The sequence below is a fragment of the Leucopleurus acutus genome (assembly GCF_964270905.1).
Source record: "Leucopleurus acutus genome assembly, chromosome: 9".
NCBI lineage: Eukaryota > Metazoa > Chordata > Mammalia > Artiodactyla > Delphinidae > Leucopleurus > Leucopleurus acutus.
This window is the reverse complement of record NC_139144.1, coordinates 85,785,161-85,803,649: the sequence shown is the minus strand read 5'-3', so window position 1 is coordinate 85,803,649 and position 18,489 is coordinate 85,785,161. Positions and strand designations below refer to the sequence as shown.

Sequence of the window (18,489 nt, the reverse complement as noted above, 5' to 3'; positions counted from 1 at the left end):
CATTAACCTACACAGAGAAATCTGTTAGCAATAGCTAGACATTTGGCCTATTCCCCCCAAACTCTTAACGTAGAATTATTTATTAACCTTTGTTAGATTAAAAGAAAATCATTTAAAATTTAAATACTACAGAAATATGTCATGTGGGACTTAAAAGAATTTCATAGTTTACACACACACACACACACGCGCGCTTCTTGAATTAACTACAACGACTTAAAAGAACTTCATAGTTTACACGCACACACACATGCTTCTTGAATTAACTACAACAACGTATTTCATTGCCTTGTGGATCACTCCCACTTTCATATCAGTGGTTTTTATAAAAACATTGTCAGAATGTTTAAGATTATATTAAATTGAAAGTTGTTATGAGTATACATTCTTACCAATTGGGGTTTATTTCATGCCTATAAAAGGGACAGTATTATTTTTAGATATATGGAGCTTGCTACTTTGAGTAAAGTATTTCCTCATGGTCTTGGCAAGATAATCTTGATATTTGCTTGCATTTTGGCATTTGGTTAGGAAATTATTTTTGAGCAAAGTGGATGTCCTTTTTACTACCAACTATAGTGTGTCATTAAAACCTTTACGTGGATAATTTATTTTTTGTTTTAAGAAACTTTTTATTAATAATATATACTCTGAAAAAATTTTAGCAGTATGGAAGCTTTCAAAGTAAAAAGTAAATACCTTCCCCTCTTCCTATTCCTGTATTTTATAAGTAACCACTATTGGTGCTTGACTATATAGCCCTCTAGACTTCCCTTTAAGCATTATATTTTATTTTATTTTATTTTATTTATTTTTTAATTTTTTTATTTTTTTGCGGTACGCGGGCCTCTCACTGTCGTGGCCTCTCCCGTTGTGGAGCACAGGCTTCGAACGTGCAGGCTCAGCGGCCATGGCTCACGGGCCCAGCCGCTCCGCGGCATGTGGGATCTTCCCGGACCGGGGCACAAACCCGTGTCCCCTGCATCGGCAGGCGGACTCTCAACCACTGTGCCACCAGGGAAGCCCCCTTTAAGCCTTTTAAAATAAATAAGTGCGTATATATTAATATGCATACACATGTATTTTTTTCAATTGTATGTAAAAATATGTTTCATATCCTTTTTTTTGCTTAATATGTTGTGGACATCTCACGTTATGACATAGGTACTTGTTATAATGGTTGTATATGTTCCATTGTATGATATCTGTAACCTTTTTTATCCTGTCTAATTATGGAGGACCTTAATATTTTTCCAGTATTTTTGCTATTATAAAAAAATACTTTTGCATATACATCTGCATGTGTATGTGAGATTTTTCTGACAGATAAATTTCTGGAAGTGGAATTGCTGGGTCAAAGATTATTATGCAAGTTGAAATTTTGATTTCTAGATATCTTTCCAAGAAAGTATATCTATTTTTCTCCCCTTTAACAGTAGTGAGAATTCTACTTTTGTTGTTGTGGTTGTTCTGATGGCTGTTGTTATCTTATGTGATTGTGTGGGGCTGTGATTGTGAGTGTGGTGCATATTCTGAATAACTTATATATCTCCTCTTTTCTTTCCTAGATATAGCAATGATGTAACTTCTCTGCCTTTTCTGCTGGAGATCCTTACAGTGTTACCTGAAGAAGTACATAGTCGTTCCTTACGAATTGGAGCTAACCGGCGCACAGAAATTATAGAAGATTTGGCCTTCTATTCTAGTACAGTGGTATCTCTATTGGTGAGTATGTTTGAAATACTGAGTTGCTGCCTAGGGGCAAAAAGCCTCGGTGGTTATTTAGTAATTCAATTGCACTATTGTAAAATAGCTTTCTTAGCAAAATTTGACAATGATAATACGGTGGCATTTATATAATACTTTACAGTTAAAAACTACTTTCAGAAGCTGTACTTTTTGAGCTTCTAAGTAATGCTTTGAGGGTGGTGTTCTCTGCATTTTATGAATGAGAAACAGGCTTTAGAGTGACACTACTGCTAATTCAGAGTTTGAACTCAGGTCTTCTGATTACATGTCCCTTGCTCTTCTGCTGCTTCATGCCACTGACTGTAGGCTCTTGATCAAGGACTGTGCTAAGGGAAGTGTGTATAAATTTACTTAAGGAAAGGATCCTCTCTAAGGGATGAATTGAGATTTTTTGATAGGGTGATGGTACAGGACTTTACTTGACCTTTGAGCCATATCATAATTATAGATTAGCTAATACTACACCATCCTTTAAAAAAGAGTTAATTTTTGATTAGGTGGAAATTTTAATGCCCTAGACCAGGGTGGGTAAATTTATGGTCCATGGGCTGGTCACCTATTTTTGTAAATAAAGTTTTATTAGAACACAGTCATGCCCATTCAGTTACATGTTGTCTGTGTCCATAATTTTGGGCTAAAACGGCAGAATTGAGTACTTTTCACAGAGGCCATATGGTCTGCAAAGCCTAAAATATTTACTGTCTGGTCCTTTATAGAAAAATTTTGCTGATTTCTGAACTACTAGATGGTATTAAATTGATTATCTAGCTCACATCTCATTTTTAGGTCTTTATTGTCCAGCTCAATTTTCTCAACAGTGTGGTTTATAATAGATTATTTTTCAGGAATGTGTTTCTGTACTTCAGCATCATAGAACTTTTTATTTGAAAAAACAAAATTTTGTTTAAAATTGTGTTCAGTTTGGTGTTAGAAATTCATTGGAAACTTTTTTAAGTTAAATGTATTTTTCAATCAACCATTTATTTTAAAGAAATAGTATAATAGAAAATGTAGATAAACAAATTACATTCAAACCACGTGGGATCACACTATTTATTAATCCTTTAGCACATATCCTCTGTGAACATATGTACAGATTTTGAAAATCCAAATGAAAATATGCTCTACCTACCCTTCTGCAGCCTGCTTTTCCAGTCATCCAGCTTCATCTTTCTATTTCAGTAAGTTTTTATATCATCTAATAAATACCTAAACCATATTCACATTTCCTGAGTTGGTCCTAAAATAGCGTTTACAGCATTTTTCCAAATCAGTATCCAGTCTAGAACCATACCTTGTATCAAATTATTATGACTTAATCACAGTCCCTCTTCTCCTTCTTTTTCAAAATGACACTGATTTGTTGAAGAGATTGGACTAGTTTTATAAAGCATCTTCTTACCTCCTGGATTTTCTGTTGCCTTGTCTTTTTGTTTCATTTAGTTTGTTTTTCTATTCTCTGTAATTCCTCTAATTGGAAGTTATATCTAAAGCAGCCCTACTCAGTAGGAATTCCTCAAGAGAATTAAGCCTTAAATGCCCTAAGGCACCCATTGTTTGTAATGAATTTTCTCCTGTATACCATCCATAGGATGACTGAGAAAATAGACACTCAGATCATTTTCTGCAGGACTTAATTCTTTCCCAGAACCCTGGTAAGAAAGACGGAAAGGCTTGATGGATTAATTTTAAAAGGTTAAACATTTTTGGCCACAAAACGTGTTAGATACTTCATGCTGCAGTTTATCACAAGTTATACTTTTTGGTTGACCTTCTGTTAGTGATGCTAGGATTGGCTGGATTAGGATGATGGTAGTCTGATTCTTCCATTTATAAAGTTTGTTTCCCCCCTTGTAATATAATGCAGTTTGTACGAATGTTAAATTCTAGTTTACAATCCTTGCCTTAATAATTTCATTGTGGTTTGCAAAATAATGTTTTGCTAACTCTGTCTTTCCTTCTACATATACATTAGCATTCTTCTGAGTACCCACTAGAAAGGCAGGGTGAATCTTAACTTTTAAATTTCCTGTTTTCAATATAAGGGTTTTGTTTTAAAGATGCCTTAAATGTTACTTTTTTCCCTGGCTTTCTCTTTATGCTGTATTATGGACCCATGGATTTTCATTGATTCAGGGTGTCCACTTAAGTTATTCTTCTGATGCTTTAAATGTTGTAACTTTGGCTATTGGAGCACTTTTTTACTTCCTAACAGAAAAAGATGACTAGTATTCATCTAGTTACTTTCATGTCCCAGATCTAGAATCCTTAGTTCCTTTTAGTATCAGTTTGGGTCCAGTCAGGAGAGAGAAACCACTTAGTAATTTGTTGGGGCTTTTTTTTTTTTTTTTTTTTTTTTGAGGTACGCGAGCCTCTCACTGTTGTGGCCTCTCCCGTTATGGAGCACAGGCTCCGGACGTGCAGGCTCAGCAGCCATGGCTCACGGGCCCAGCCGCTCCGCGGCATGTGGGATCTTCCCAGACCGGGGCACGAACCCGTGTCCCCTGCATCGGCAGGCAGACTCTCAACCACTGCACCACCAGGGACGCCCTGTTGGGGCTTTTTAATATAAAGAATGTTTAACTGTAACAGGCATCTATAGTAATGAGGGCTTGTCTAGTAAGAGGTAAAGAGAACTCTAAAGAAGATAGAAATAAAACAGATACAAGGTGCAGTCATTAACGCCAAGGCTGAGATGGAGTTTCCAAGGAAGGAAGAGTTCACCCCACTCCCAGGACTGAGATTCAGACCCTGTTGGTGATGGTATAACTATGGTAAAGAAGTCATTGTGGTGCTGCATGCCGCTGAAAATCTGTCCTCTCAAGCTTGCTGGAAATCTGCTTTCCAGGAAGCCCAAGAAAGTTGTTAGGGAAGGTGTCTCACCAGAGGCATTCTGCCACAAAATCACCTGGGAGGGCTTCCCTGGTGGGGAAACATTCTTTTTTTTTTTTTTTTTAATTTATTTATTATTAATTTATTTGCTTTTGGCTGCGTTGGGTCTTCATTGCTGCACGCAGGCTTTCTTTAGTTGCAGCGAGTGAGGGCTATTCTTCGTTGTGGTGTGTGGGCCTCTCATTGTAGTGGCTTCTCTTGTTGTGGGGCACGGGCTCTAGGAGCACAGGCTTCAGTAGTTGTGGCATGCGGGCTCAGTAGTTGTGGTACACAGGCTTAGTTGCTCCACGGCACGTGGGATCTTCCCAGACCAGAGCTCAAACCCGTGTCCCCCTGCACTGGGAGGCGGATTCTTAACCACTGTGCCACCAGGGAAGCCCTCCATATGTACTCTTTTACATACATTTAAACTCCAGTACAGTGGTGTAACAAGCAAATAGGAAATATGCAGAGCTACTACGGCCCTTACGTATATATTGATTGGTATAATTGGTATCGATGGCTTTCTTCTTCCACAACTCATTTTATTTTTTCTCTGCTGCTATAGGCTGAATATTTGTGTGTCCAACCCCCGCCCCAGGAAATTCATATGTTGAAAACAAGTCCCCAAGGTGATGGTATTGGAGATGTGGCCTTTGGGAGGTGATTAGGTCATGACAGTGGAGCTGTCATGAATGGGATTAGTGCCCATATAAAAGAGGCCCCAGAGAACTCCCTTCTCCTTTATGCTATGTGAAGACACAGTAAAAAGACAGTTGTTTGTGAACCAAGAAGCAGGTCCTCACCAGACACTGGTACCTTGATCTTGGTCTTCCAGTCTTCAGAACTGTGAGAAAGATTTCTATTGTTCATAGGCCACCTATTCTGTGTTATTCTGTTAATAGCAGCCTGAATGGACTAAGACACCTGCCCTAGCCAGAAGCTCAGCTGCTTGGGGTTCTTTACTCTGTGAAGTGACCCAAGCCTTCATTCCCCAAGAGTCTGAGCATCATCCTGCCTTTGTGGATTGTTGCTTCTGTAGTTTTCCATTAACTTTTTGGGCATGGAAGTACTAAGAGGCTCCCTAGAAAATCCTCTGGGTTACAGACCTAGAGCTCCTTGCTTTGATTATATAGAAGCAACACAATTTTTCCTTGGTAATTGGGATCTGTCACTCCAGCCTGTAAAGTTCCTGTTGGTTCAGTGGCATAAGAAGCCCAAATTGTCCAGGTGGTAGTCTTATGTTCCAATTCACTGGAATTATTTTTGTGTTTCTTGATAGAAGTATTCCTTCTTTGGGACCAAGATCTCCAAACCAGTAGAGCTCAAAGTTGCTGTACTTCCTTTACTCTGATATGAGTTTCTTGATTAGCTATGATACCATGATGGTTGCATGTGGTATTCTGTGAGTCCATGAATGATAGTGCTGACAGAAACATTACAAGCAGAGAAGACAACTCTATATCCAGAATATGGGTCTAATCCTCTAGACAAATCTCTGCTTCCTCCATGATGGGAGTCCAGTATAATCAATGAACGTGGTCCCCATGGGGAATGGTGCCACTGGGGACTCAGTGTTGGTCTCTGTTGTTGATAGGTTTGACACTCATCAGTAGTGTTTACCAGTTAAACCTTGGTAGGTGGAAATCCATGTTAACTCCATGTTTAGCCTCTATCCCTGCTACTATGGCTCCTTTGTTTATGAGCCCATCGAGCAAGCACTGGGTGGCTAGGGAAGAAGGCTGACATCATAGTTTGTCATTTGGTCCATCTATCATTGGGAGATTCCTTTATAGTGGATGACCTTTGGTGGGTATTCACATAGGACAGATATATCGTCACAGGCTGTGCCCATTTAAATATCATTCATAACGCATATATGTGGAACCTAGAAGAATGGTACAGATGAACCGGTTTGCAGGGCAGAAATAGAGACACGGATGTAGAGAACAAACGTATGGACACCAAGCGGGGAAAGTGGCGGGTGGTGGTGGTGGTGGTGGGATGAATTGGGAGATTGGGATTGACATGTATACAATAGTATGTATAAAATGGATAACTAATAAAAACCTGTATAAAAAAATAAATTCAAAAAATATATCATTCATATACGTCTTCCTCAGACTTCCTTGTCCCCGATCTTCCAATCCTGTTTCTACCAAATCCCTGATCATCCATCCAAATGATTGACAAATGTCCATGAATAAGTGGAGATCCATATTTCTGGTCATCTCTCACTCCAGACGTGGTGGACAGCCATGTGTATTGCTTGAAGATATGCTCACTAGGAGGGTTTTCCTTCAGCACTGGCCTTCACTAAAGCCCCTGAGTGGGCCTGTAATGCTGCAGGTGTCTACCTTCAGGTGGTACCAGCATATTATGCAGAGCCATCTGTAATCCAGGCTTGAATTTTTTCTTCTTCAGTTATCTGGTTTGTAAGGAACACCCCAGGAGGCCACAGGCATGGATTGAAGGGGATGAATCAATGCAAGAAGAGATGGTGTCAAAGCAGTCTGAGCCACCTACTCATGCAACATTTTTGTAGCTTCCAAACCTTCCCGTACTCAGTCTCCTTATATCATTTCCATTTGATGACAGATTGCTGCTATGCATGCCCAACCTTATGGCTAGGTTGTTCAGACAATCCTTAGTTCATGATGGGAATCTCAGGTGTTGATGAGATTGGTGTCCTATGGATAGGCCTACCAAGGCCCAGTAGCAAATCAGAAGCTGCTTCTCAAAAGGAAAATAGTTACCTGCAGAAGAGAGCATAGATTTGTTCCAAAATCCTAGGTATTTGCACTACGATATAACTATTGGTACTTCCCAGAGACTCCATATACTCATTAAATCCAGAATCTCAAGGAAATACACTTGTATCAATGAGTTTGGCTCAATCTAATGTTATATTTCAGCCTTCCTTGGTGTCTAACACCTTTAGAATACACTCCTGCATGTTTCCCAGCTTTCTTCAGACACATATAAGCAAAGTTTTACAGTTCTCCTGGTGTATAAGTTATTTCCTCCTGCATGTACCTGTTCCCCTAGAACCTTGTGAGATTTGACCCTAGTTATGATTGGTACAAGGGTTGGTTGTGGTAGGTATTGAAGAGATTGGGCATCCTCTTTCAAACCATCTGTCTCAGATGGGGTTATTACAGGGCTTTCAAGCTGAGGAAGGCTAGTCTCAGACACTGGAAGGCAGGCCACTTTTATTGGTAAGGTAGACTCAGAGTGACTTGGGGTTTCAGGATTATCAGTTTCATTAGGGTCCAACCAGATGTCTCCATTCCATGCATCAGAAGTCCATTCTTTACCAGTCAGTTTCAGAACTTTCACATGAGAAACTTGGTGAGACTTATAAATTCGACTGTTGTTTGTAATTCAGCAAGCCACACAATTAAATTTTGTATATGAGTTCCAGCAGTATCAGCCCTGCAGCTACAAAAAATAAGAGCTTTATTTGGAGCTGCTGTGGAAGCTGTCTAGTTCTCAGACTGTGACTTGAGTTGGGTTAACCGACCCGAGCTTGTCATTTTTTGTAAGCCCTCAAATGAACTAAAAAAAATTCAGTGGCCACTGTAGTCCTTACAGTCATCATTACTGCCATGATGGGCAAGTGCGGTTAGCCACTTGGACTTGACTTAGCACTTTATCACAACTGGCAACAGGTGTTAGCTTGATTTATCGTCATGAAATCTGAAAAATATATCCTTGTGGTACTTAATAAGGTCTATAATTCTGTCATGTAGCTTGTCATGTTATAGAACCTAGAGCATGAAATTAGTCCAGTTACCAAGAAAAATAGGTATTTGGCTGTAATAGATACCAAAAGCTTCTTAGAATGTTTTCATTCAGTTCCCCCACATTCTCTTTAATGGTTTTATTCTATCTTATTTTCTTGTTAGTATTATACTTTTGTGGTCTGTTCGAATGGACTTATTCCTAAACATTGTATTGAACTTTATAATTTTTAAAAATATTATTCTTCTTGCTCTTAATCTGAGCCTGGCCTCTAATATTTTTCTCCATTTATTCTCCATTTCGTTAATTCAAGATCTATTATTTTTTACCTCTGCTCTATTTTTACTGGTGAGCTCTTCTGGTATTATATCTTTTAGCTTTCGAGGTCTTAACTTTAGTAAGAGACAAGAGTCTTTAATAATACAGTTCTCAAAGAGAAACTGAAGGCATCTCTTAGTTCTGAAGCTTTGTGGTGAGTGTTTGATTTAATTAATAGAATTTCTTCTCTTCAGAGCAGCTAGTTTTAGATGTAGGGTTTTTCCAAAATTCTGTCTTAAATTTGAGTCAGTAGTTAGAATGTATAATCAAGTCCTTCCGTTTGTAAACATCACACCTTATTAAAATTGAAATGTCATTCAGGAAGCATAAAGGCCAAGGGATTGTGTCATGAGTTTATAGCAAGAGCTTCAAAGATTTAGGTGTGTGTGTTTGTTGGTGTGGATGTGGGTATGTGGTTGCCATGCACTTACTTGAATCTTTTCTTCATTCATTTCAGTTCAGTGTAATTCACACTAATTAATAAGTATGTAATTATTATTGCCTGATACTGCAAACATAGGGGGAACGTGGCTACTTGGAAGTATAATTGTCAGCATTTAGATCATTATGGGATTACATACCACTAACACCCCCCCATGCATTCTAAATGCCATGACAGTTATGATATTTCTAATCCATTGCCTGCAAAAGTTATTTTTAAACATTCTTTTTTTTAAAAAAATTTATTTATTTATGGCTGTGTTGGGTCTTCATTGCTGTGCACAGGCTTTCGCTAGTTGCAGCGAGCGGGGGTTACTCTTCGTTGAGGTGCGTAGGTTTCTCATTGTGGTGGCTTCCCTTGTTGCAGAGCATGGGCTCTAGGCGCACGGGCTTCAGTAGTTGTGGCACACGGGCTCAGCAGTTGTGGTTCGCAGGCTCTAGAGTGCAGGCTCAGTAGTTGTGGCGGATGGGCTTAGTTGCTCTGCAACATGTGGGATCTTCCTGGACCAGGGATCAAACCCATGTCCCCTGCATTGGCAGGTAGATTCTCAACCACTGCACCACCAGGGAAGTCCCTATTTTTAAACATTCTTTATCCAGAAAAAGTTGCATTACACCTTACTTTGGAAAAAGTATACATCACAAAAACAGTTTACAAAGAGAAACAATGGTGAGTTTTAGTCTGACTTTTCATTTTATCTTTTATAAACTATCATATTTATAGTAATATCACTTTCTGTGGATGGTATATTTGCTAGAGTATTCCAGTGCTGAAGCTGAAATACCAGCTTTTCATGAAGCAATATACAATAGTACAACTAGCTTATTTCTACTCTATAAAATCGAGTGTATAGATGTGTTATTTATTTTATTAATTTTTATTGAGGTATAATTGATTTACAATATTAGTTTCAAGTGTACAACATAGTGATTCAGAATTTTTATAGATTATACTCCATTTAAAGTTATTGTAAAATATTGACTATATTCCCTGTGCTGTATGATATATGCTTATTGCATATTTATTTTATACATAGTAGTTTGTACCTCTTAATCCCCTACCCCTATCTTCCCCCTTCTCCTCTTCCCCTCTCCCCACTGGTAACCACTACTTTGTTCTCTGTATCTATGAGTCTGTTTGTTTTGTTATATTCATTTGTTTGTTTCATTTTTTAGACTCCACATATAAGTGATAACATACAATATTTTTCTTTCCTATTTCACTAAGCATAATACCCTCTCCAGGTCCATCCATGGTTGTTTCACATGACAAATTTCATTCTTTTTCATGGCTGAGATGATGAGTATTACTTTAAAGACAATTCTGTTGATAAGATTACATTAATGCAGAAGTTGGATCTAAGAAATATACTGATAATTGTTTCTGAAACATATCTATCTTTGAACCAGTATATAACCTCTCTGTACCTCAGCTTCCCAGTTGAGAAAGTGGAGATAATAATAGTACATACCTATACCGTTTTAGTGGGGATTAAGTGAATTAAGAGTGATGAGACAGGGCTTCCCTGGTGGCGTAGTGGTTAAGGATCCGCCTGCCAGTGCAGGGGACACGGATTTGAGCCCTGGTCTGGGAAGATCCCATATGCCATGGAGCAACTAAGCCCATGTGCCACAACTGCTGAGCCTGCGCTCTAGAGCCGTGAGCCACAACTGCTGAGCCCGCGTGCCACAACTAGTGAAGCCCACGCACCTAGAGCCTGTGCTCTGCAACAAGAGAAGCCACTGCAATGAGAAGCCTGTGCACCGCAACAAAGAGTAGATCCCGCTTGCCACAACTAGAGAAAGCCAGCGCACAGCAACGAAGACCCAACGCACCCAAAAATAAATAAATAAATAAAATTAGTTTATTTAAAAAAAAAAAAAAGAGTGATGAGACAGTGTCTGGCAATTAAAAAGCACTTTTAACTGTTAGCTGTTATTGTTATCCTTCTCATCATTACACCTATAAGGTGATTGTAATAATATTTAAATATAAAGATTGACATTATTTGTTGTAACTTTTTTTTTTCTTCTTTTCAGATGACTTGTGTAGAAAAAGCAGGAACAGATGAGAAAATGCTTATGAAGGTCTTTCGCTGTTTGGGAAGTTGGTTTAACTTAGGAGTTTTGGACAGTAACTTCATGGCTAACAATAAGTTACTAGCACTCCTTTTTGAGGTTTTGGTAAGTAATGGCTTTGTTTATGAAACGGTTTTTGTTTGTTTTTGGCACATAGTCACTTAGGGTAACTGCCCTTCTGGGATATAAGAGTGTTTTCAGAGTTTTGTGGAGTGAGTGGAAAGTGTATGGTAAGAAAGCAACACTGTCCCTTCCTTGTTGCCAAGTACCAAATTAAGATATTAGTTTTAGTGCTCAGAATAAAATGTAGTTAGGTTTAAGAGGAAAGCAGTCTTATATGTAGATTATGTATAGAACAATGATTTACATATTAAAATTCAAGTAACAAAAAAACCATTGGTCTCTTTTTCTTATTTTGAAAGTATTAAGTTGTGTGTTTCTAATAATGGCCATTGGGTGTTTGAGACAATTACAAATCAGAATATTATCTTTGTAATTGAGGTAGTTTACTTAAACATCAGGGTATGTATAGGATGAATTTTGGGTTTTTGAGATCTGAAGTAATGTATTTCTATATACTTGTGCATTTGTTCCTTAAACTTTAAAAGTAACATTGCCTAGTAATACATTCCTCTGTCTTGGTAGACAAAGAGTAAATGAGTGCTTAGAATAAGACTAGTTTTTAGAACAAGAAACAGCAATACCTCAAGCACAAATGTTAAACAGGTCTTTGGAGGTGGGTGTGACTTTGTCTCTTTCTCCCTGATGGTTTTCCTTCCATGAACACATATTAGTATGGAAACTCTGTGTTTCCATACTGGTTGTGTGCTGGTGCACTATAATTTAGAAGATTTAGCATGATACTAGATTGATATCACTGTGAATTAAAGAAAGAAAAGGAAAACACATTCTTCAAGGAGACATTTTTGGTATTGTAATGTTGTTCGTGTATTTCTGCTGTCATTCTTGGATCAGAAGCTAAAATTCAGGAAACTTAGGATGCTAATAATTGTTTTGCTAATCATTGTCTTTGTCTCCATGTCTATTGATGCCATACCTCAATAATGGTAATTTTGATTCTCATCTCACCAAGTTGTGTGAAGAGTAGTCAGTATTAAAAAATTCAGGTCCCACTTTTGTTTAAAAAGTGTGTAAATAAGTTTACGTATGAATGGAGGACAGTGTAGACACTTCAAACTTACAACAGTGGTGACTCTTGGGAACTGAGATTCGGGTAAGGAACAAGCTAAGTAGTGTGCTGGGGTTATATTGTCTTCTCTACTGATCCAGTGTTAGGTCCTCTGTTACTTAAGAGTGTTTCTAGAGTCAGGGTCAAATGTATTCTCGTTCTTACATTTTTTTCAGTGGTTCGAAGTCATGCCACATAAAACTAAATATTTTAGTTTGCGTTATGCTTGGACCACGACCTTATTATATAACTTTTCCCCTATAGTTCTTTTTTAAAAAATATTTTAAAAATAATACTTGATATATACAAAAGAATAAATTTGAACATTTAACTTTTGAAACATAGTTAATACAGTGAATATTTTTTAATTCACTGCCACTCAATCTAAGAATAACCTAATGAATAATTTGTGTCTTTGTGCTTTCCCAGCCCTGCTTTTATAGCTCCCCCTGCCCCCCCGCCCCGGCTCCCCTCCCACCCCCACAGAGATTCTAAATGTACTTGTTTTTTTTATTATTCACAGAAGACCAATATGCCTTCGCTAAATTTATCCAACCTCTCAACTGTACTGTCCTGAATAGAAACCCTGGAGGCCTCCCTCCTTGAACCTTCTAATATTCTCTAATTTGTATCAGTTGCTCTTTTGATCTGCTCCCCAGCTGTCATCCTGGGACTTCTCTTTACTCTGCTTCTGGATTGGCTTAACCATTTTTTTTGACCTACCTCAAATACCTTCCTCAGAAGGATATGTGAGAAATAAATATTGAGTTTTTGCATGCATTCCTGAGAAATGTTTTTATTTCATTCTTAATCAATGATTTAGCTAGGTATAGAGTTCTAGGTTCACTATTCTTTTTCTTCAAAATTTCTAAGACCTTGCTTTCTCATATACTGGCAGGCATCATTGCTAATGAGAAGGTGGATAAACTGATTTTTGCTCCTTTCTAAGTTACCTTCTCTCCTCCCCAGAAGCTTTAAAAATCTCTGTTTAACCTTAGTATTCTGAAATAGCACAATGATGTGTTGATACTTGTTGGACCCTTTCATTTTAGATAGTACCTGAATATCAGAAAAAAAGATAGAGAAAATTTCCATAGACTAAAATAGGGCAGGGAACACATGGAATTCCATTTGGAGGGACTGGTATGGAAGAAAATATGAATTTTAGAAGTCATATGACCATGATTGAGGTACAAAAAGGCTGATTTGCTTGGCATATAAGGAAATAATAGTCAGAAATAGGAAGATTGATGGATGTTGTCTCATTGAAGGCCATGACTATTAGGCTGTATGTATTTAAAGTACATGTTCAGAAACAGGCTATAATTGGTTTCCTGTTACTTGGATTACAGCTTAATGACCAAACTTCTTACTTCCCTACTCCTGCTACCTCCTAGCAACAGGATAAGACCTCATCCAACCTACATGAAGCTGCTTCAGACTGCGTATGCTCAGCTCTGTACGCCATTGAGAATGTGGAAACCAACTTGCCATTAGCCATGCAACTTTTTCAAGGAGTCCTGACATTGGAGACTGCCTATCATATGGCTGTGGCACGTGAAGATTTAGACAAGTGAGTAATTATTAAAGGCAGTAGACCTGGATTCATATACAGTCTGGTGTTCTTTTAAGTCACCTTTTATTATTTATCTATCCTTTGTGATTCTTCGTGACTCTGTGTAAATATATACATTGCATCCTCAAGATGCTCTGCTATTCTCATCTGAACCAAGAGTGGCAAATCAAATGCAGAGGGAGAGGTTGTGATCATGGAGAGTAGTAAGTTTTTGCACTTTAAAGGGTAAGGCTCTAAGAATTAGGGATGAGAAGTATCAAGTGTGATTTGATGGGAATTTTATTCAGATGTTTTAATAATTGAGAATTTTAACTGACTTATGAGTCACTTGCTTGTATGTATAAAAGTATGTGATTTAAGGAAAGATGTTTGTTATGGAAATTGTGATACAACATAGCAAATAATCACTACATGTCCCTTAGGCTGAGGATTGCTTTTATTTATTTGATTAACTGTGTCTGTGAGTATGAACGCATAATATCCAGATTTCTGACTTGATGTTCTCATTCCTCTTTCATTTACAGAGTTCTGAATTACTGCCGTATTTTCACTGAACTGTGTGAAACTTTCCTTGAAAAAATTGTTTGTACTCCAGGCCAAGGCCTTGGGGACCTACGAACTCTAGAACTGCTTCTTATCTGTGCAGGACACCCTCAATATGAGGTAGTGTTTATTCTATGCTAATGCCATTATTTTCCAAGTTGTATGTCACATATTATCTGCCTTCCATTTTCTCCTGTCGAGCTTTTTATTTGTGGGAAATTATAGTTTTTTGGTTTTGTTTTTGTTTTTTTTGCGGTATGCGGGCCTCTCACTGCCGCGGCCTCTCCCGTTGCAGAGCACAGTCTCCGGACGTGCAGGCTCAGCGGCCATGGCTCACGGGCCCAGCCACTCCGCGGCATGTGGGATCTTCCCGGACCGGGGCACGAACCCATGTCCCCTGCATTGGCAGGCGGACTCGCAACCACCGCGCCACCAGGGAAGCCTGAAATTATAGTTTTATTTTTAATTAATGTGATGGGGAGTTTCCTCTGTTTTGAATTTTTTAAAAAATATGTATTTGGGCTTCAGCTTTGATTCCTTTCTATTTTCCTACTTGGTTAGCTGGGCTAACCTGTTAGGAAAAAAGCCTATTACTTTTCCACTGAGGCTCCCTCTCTAGCGTCAGTTACTCTTTAGAGCTTTATAGCTAAAGAAAACATACCAAATCTTAACTGTACCTCCACAAGTTTTAACATACAAAAGTTTTCTCCAAATTATGGATGAAAATGAGAATGGCGTTGGAAGGATTTAAAGAGTCGTCTTCATCCCAAAATTTCTAAGACATGCTGCCTCTTTTAAGTTTGCTAGATTAAAAAAAAAAAAAAAACTCCTCTTATTCAAGAAGCTTTATCTCCTCTTAATAGTATAAGAAGTGAGAAAGGACTCCAAAGCTGGGTTAGCTCTAGTTAAATGGCTCCATTTTGGATCATTAATGGGAAAGGATGGTAGGGCCCCCCTTAGGGAGGGACTCAGTAGTCCTGTGAGTCTCAGTCCTTTTTCTTTGATCATATAAAAGATAATGCGTATTTCTTTGACATAATCTCATGAGGATATCTAGATTTTGTTGAAACTTAAAACATTTTTGGGCAGAAGTATTGTACTACCTAATAATTATCATTCCTCTGAACAGTGCCATATGTAAGATGAGCTGTGGTTTGTACAGGTATTTGTAGATGGTTTATCTGGTGAGAAGTGTTTTAATCTCAAAAAAAAAATGAAATAATTTCAGAATTTAGGAAAAAATACTTTTAAAGAGACTTCCATTTCTGTATCTGTTTCTCTAAATTCAGAATCCAATATACTGTTGGAGAAGTTATCCCAGGGCTAGACAGAGAATGTAAAGCCAGTCATCCTAAATGGAGTTTTGGGCCTAACATGGAAAGATAATTTGGGAGGATAATAATAAATCTGCTAGAAAAAAGGTGGCTTCTTAACTGGTTCCACTCATATTGTTTTAAAGTGTTTCTTTCCTATTGGCCCTAGTAATAATAAAACTGCCTTCTTTTCTTATTCAAATAAACCATCTTTTCTCTTTCTTTTAATTTGATAGGTAGTAGAAATTTCCTTTAACTTTTGGTACCGACTAGGGGAGCATTTATACAAAACTAATGATGAAGTTATTCATGGCATCTTCAAAGCTTACATTCAAAGGCTGCTTCATGCCTTGGCTCGCCACTGCCAGCTGGAACCAGACCATGTAAGTTTTCTTCTCTACTTAATCAAGTCTTGATTTCCTCTTGTTTTCAATGCTAGCTTGAAAAGGAACTGAAAAGATAGAGAATAAAGCTAATGGAATCTGTGGGTTTTCTGTCACTCTAGCTTACACTGAAGAAGTCAGTACCAGTATAATGAAGAGTGCTAGGTCTATGTAAAAAGAACTCAATCCTGCTGAGCCAGTAATTCTTCTGGGAATTCACCTTAAATAATTCTGCAGAAGAAAAAAATTGCTATTTTATGTACAAAGCATTATCTATAAAAGTAAAAAAATGGTAAACACACGGACAAGAGTATTAGAAGAAGAAATTCCCTGGTGGTACAGTGGTTAGGACTTGGTGTTTTCACTGCTGGCGGCCCAGGTTCAGTCCCTGATTGGGAAACTAAGATCCCGCAAGCTGTGTGGCATGGTCCCTCCCCCTCCCCCCCCCAAAAAGAATATTAAAGAGTTACGTATATTATTATGTAGCATTCTGATGGATCATAATGCAGCAGTTAAAAATAATAACTTGAGATAGCAATAGTTGGTACGCTAAATGAAAAAATGTCAGATTTTATAATATGTATTTTTAATAGCATAAAATATGTGGTTGGATTAAAACTAACACAAAGGTGAAATATTTGTGTGAGGATGTGGAAAATAACTTATGATTCCCCCCCCGACACATATGTGCACATTTTTCTTTATATTACTTATACTAATTTTATAAGTTAAAATAAAATATAATCTATTTGCTTAGAATAAAATACACTAGAAATATTATAAAACAGTCCATTGGAAAACTCTTCAATCTCATTCTTTGCTTAGTCACTTCAAATTTTGTAGCATTTATTTCATTCTTTTGGTTGGTTGGTTTAATATCCCTGTCCTTCAACCTATAACTTGGAGTGGGTTTTTTTTCCTATTGCTTACTATTAAATCTGACATGAAACTGTCTATTCATTTTAATGTTAATGTTGTTATTTGAGTTATGGTATTTTGTATTTCCACAGAACCTTAGTGATGATTTAGTTTAGTGGTTTTCACTACTTGTTTTTTAAAACTGAGGAATCTTATCTTCAACTACATATTGCTTGGAAGCCTGATAAGTAAATAAAAGCCGGGCTGCTCTGGTTTAAATGGCTCTGCTTGCTTGATCCGTTTCTTCCCTTTGCTAGTTCTGTGACACCATTTCCCTGGCAGGTAATTCCTTACACTGGTAGGTGTATAGTGCTTTATAATTCATTATCTCATCTGAGACAGCCATTGTTTCCTCCTCATTCCTTGACTTTAATTTTTTCATCTTAAAGCAAGGAGGTTGAACTAAATCAGCAATTGTCAGTAATACTAAGGGCTTTTCCCAGATACCCATGGTCCAAGATTCTTATAGGTGCCCATAACCATCTCACAATTGGTAAGCCTTAGTTTACTCACAGGAGGGTGTTGGAATAAGAAAAACTTAAGCATGAAATGTAAATGATCTCTGTATTTTTTAATGAAAAATTTCAAATATACAGCAAAGGGAAAATGATTTTATAGTGAATATCTGTATACCTACTAGCTAAATTCTACCATTAATATTTTATTATACATGTCTTATTATGTATCTGTCCACCTATATAAAATTCTTTTTGAAGTCTAATATTCTATTCTGTGTCTAGTTCTTGTGATAATGGTTGATTTTGGTAGATCTTGAACCGTAAAGCTTCAGAGGCTTATTCAGTAATAAAAAGCTAGGCCTTATCTAGATAGGCTAATAAACTCTTAAGTTACCACCTCTTCTAGGTCACTTCCCACCCCCACCACTCCAGATTTTTCCAACAGCAGGCAAGATGTAGCTGGGACACACAAAAAAAGAGAAGCGTTTCTAATAGTCAAGGCAGAAGATAGGTTGTATTGACTTGACACACCTAAAAGTTTGGGATGCCCTCTATAGTAAAATGTCTTTGTGATTTAGGCGATTCATCTTTTTGTTCATTGGGACTGGACTGCTTAATGGCTTTTTTACTCTTGATTTTATAAAGTAAATGAAAGCCTTAGTTTAAAACAAATGTTATCTGATTTGAAATTTCAGGAGGGGGTTCCTGAGGAGACTGATGACTTTGGGGAGTTTCGGATGAGGGTGTCAGACCTGGTGAAAGACTTGATTTTCTTGATTGGGTCTATGGAGTGTTTTGCTCAGGTAAGCCCATTTGGAGATTCTTAGCAGTTTTACCAATCACTTTAATTGTGTTAACTTCTATGTCTTCTCTAAGTGTTCCATCTTTTTCTTCAATCTTGATGGCT

At 37.6% G+C, this 18,489-nt stretch overlaps 1 protein-coding gene across 1 annotated transcript in view; it reads left to right on the top strand.

Annotated features, from left to right (window-relative positions):
- The window catches only part of TNPO3 (transportin 3), an 82,926-nt gene that overhangs the window by 29,294 nt on the left and 35,143 nt on the right, over positions 1-18,489 (top strand). Inside the window, exons 4-9 of the mRNA XM_082847032.1 lie at positions 1,569-1,725; positions 11,164-11,307; positions 13,789-13,964; positions 14,492-14,630; positions 16,060-16,206; positions 18,278-18,385. Coding sequence (XP_082703158.1) covers positions 1,569-1,725; positions 11,164-11,307; positions 13,789-13,964; positions 14,492-14,630; positions 16,060-16,206; positions 18,278-18,385 — 871 coding nt within the window. The remainder of the gene's footprint in view (positions 1-1,568; positions 1,726-11,163; positions 11,308-13,788; positions 13,965-14,491; positions 14,631-16,059; positions 16,207-18,277; positions 18,386-18,489) is intronic.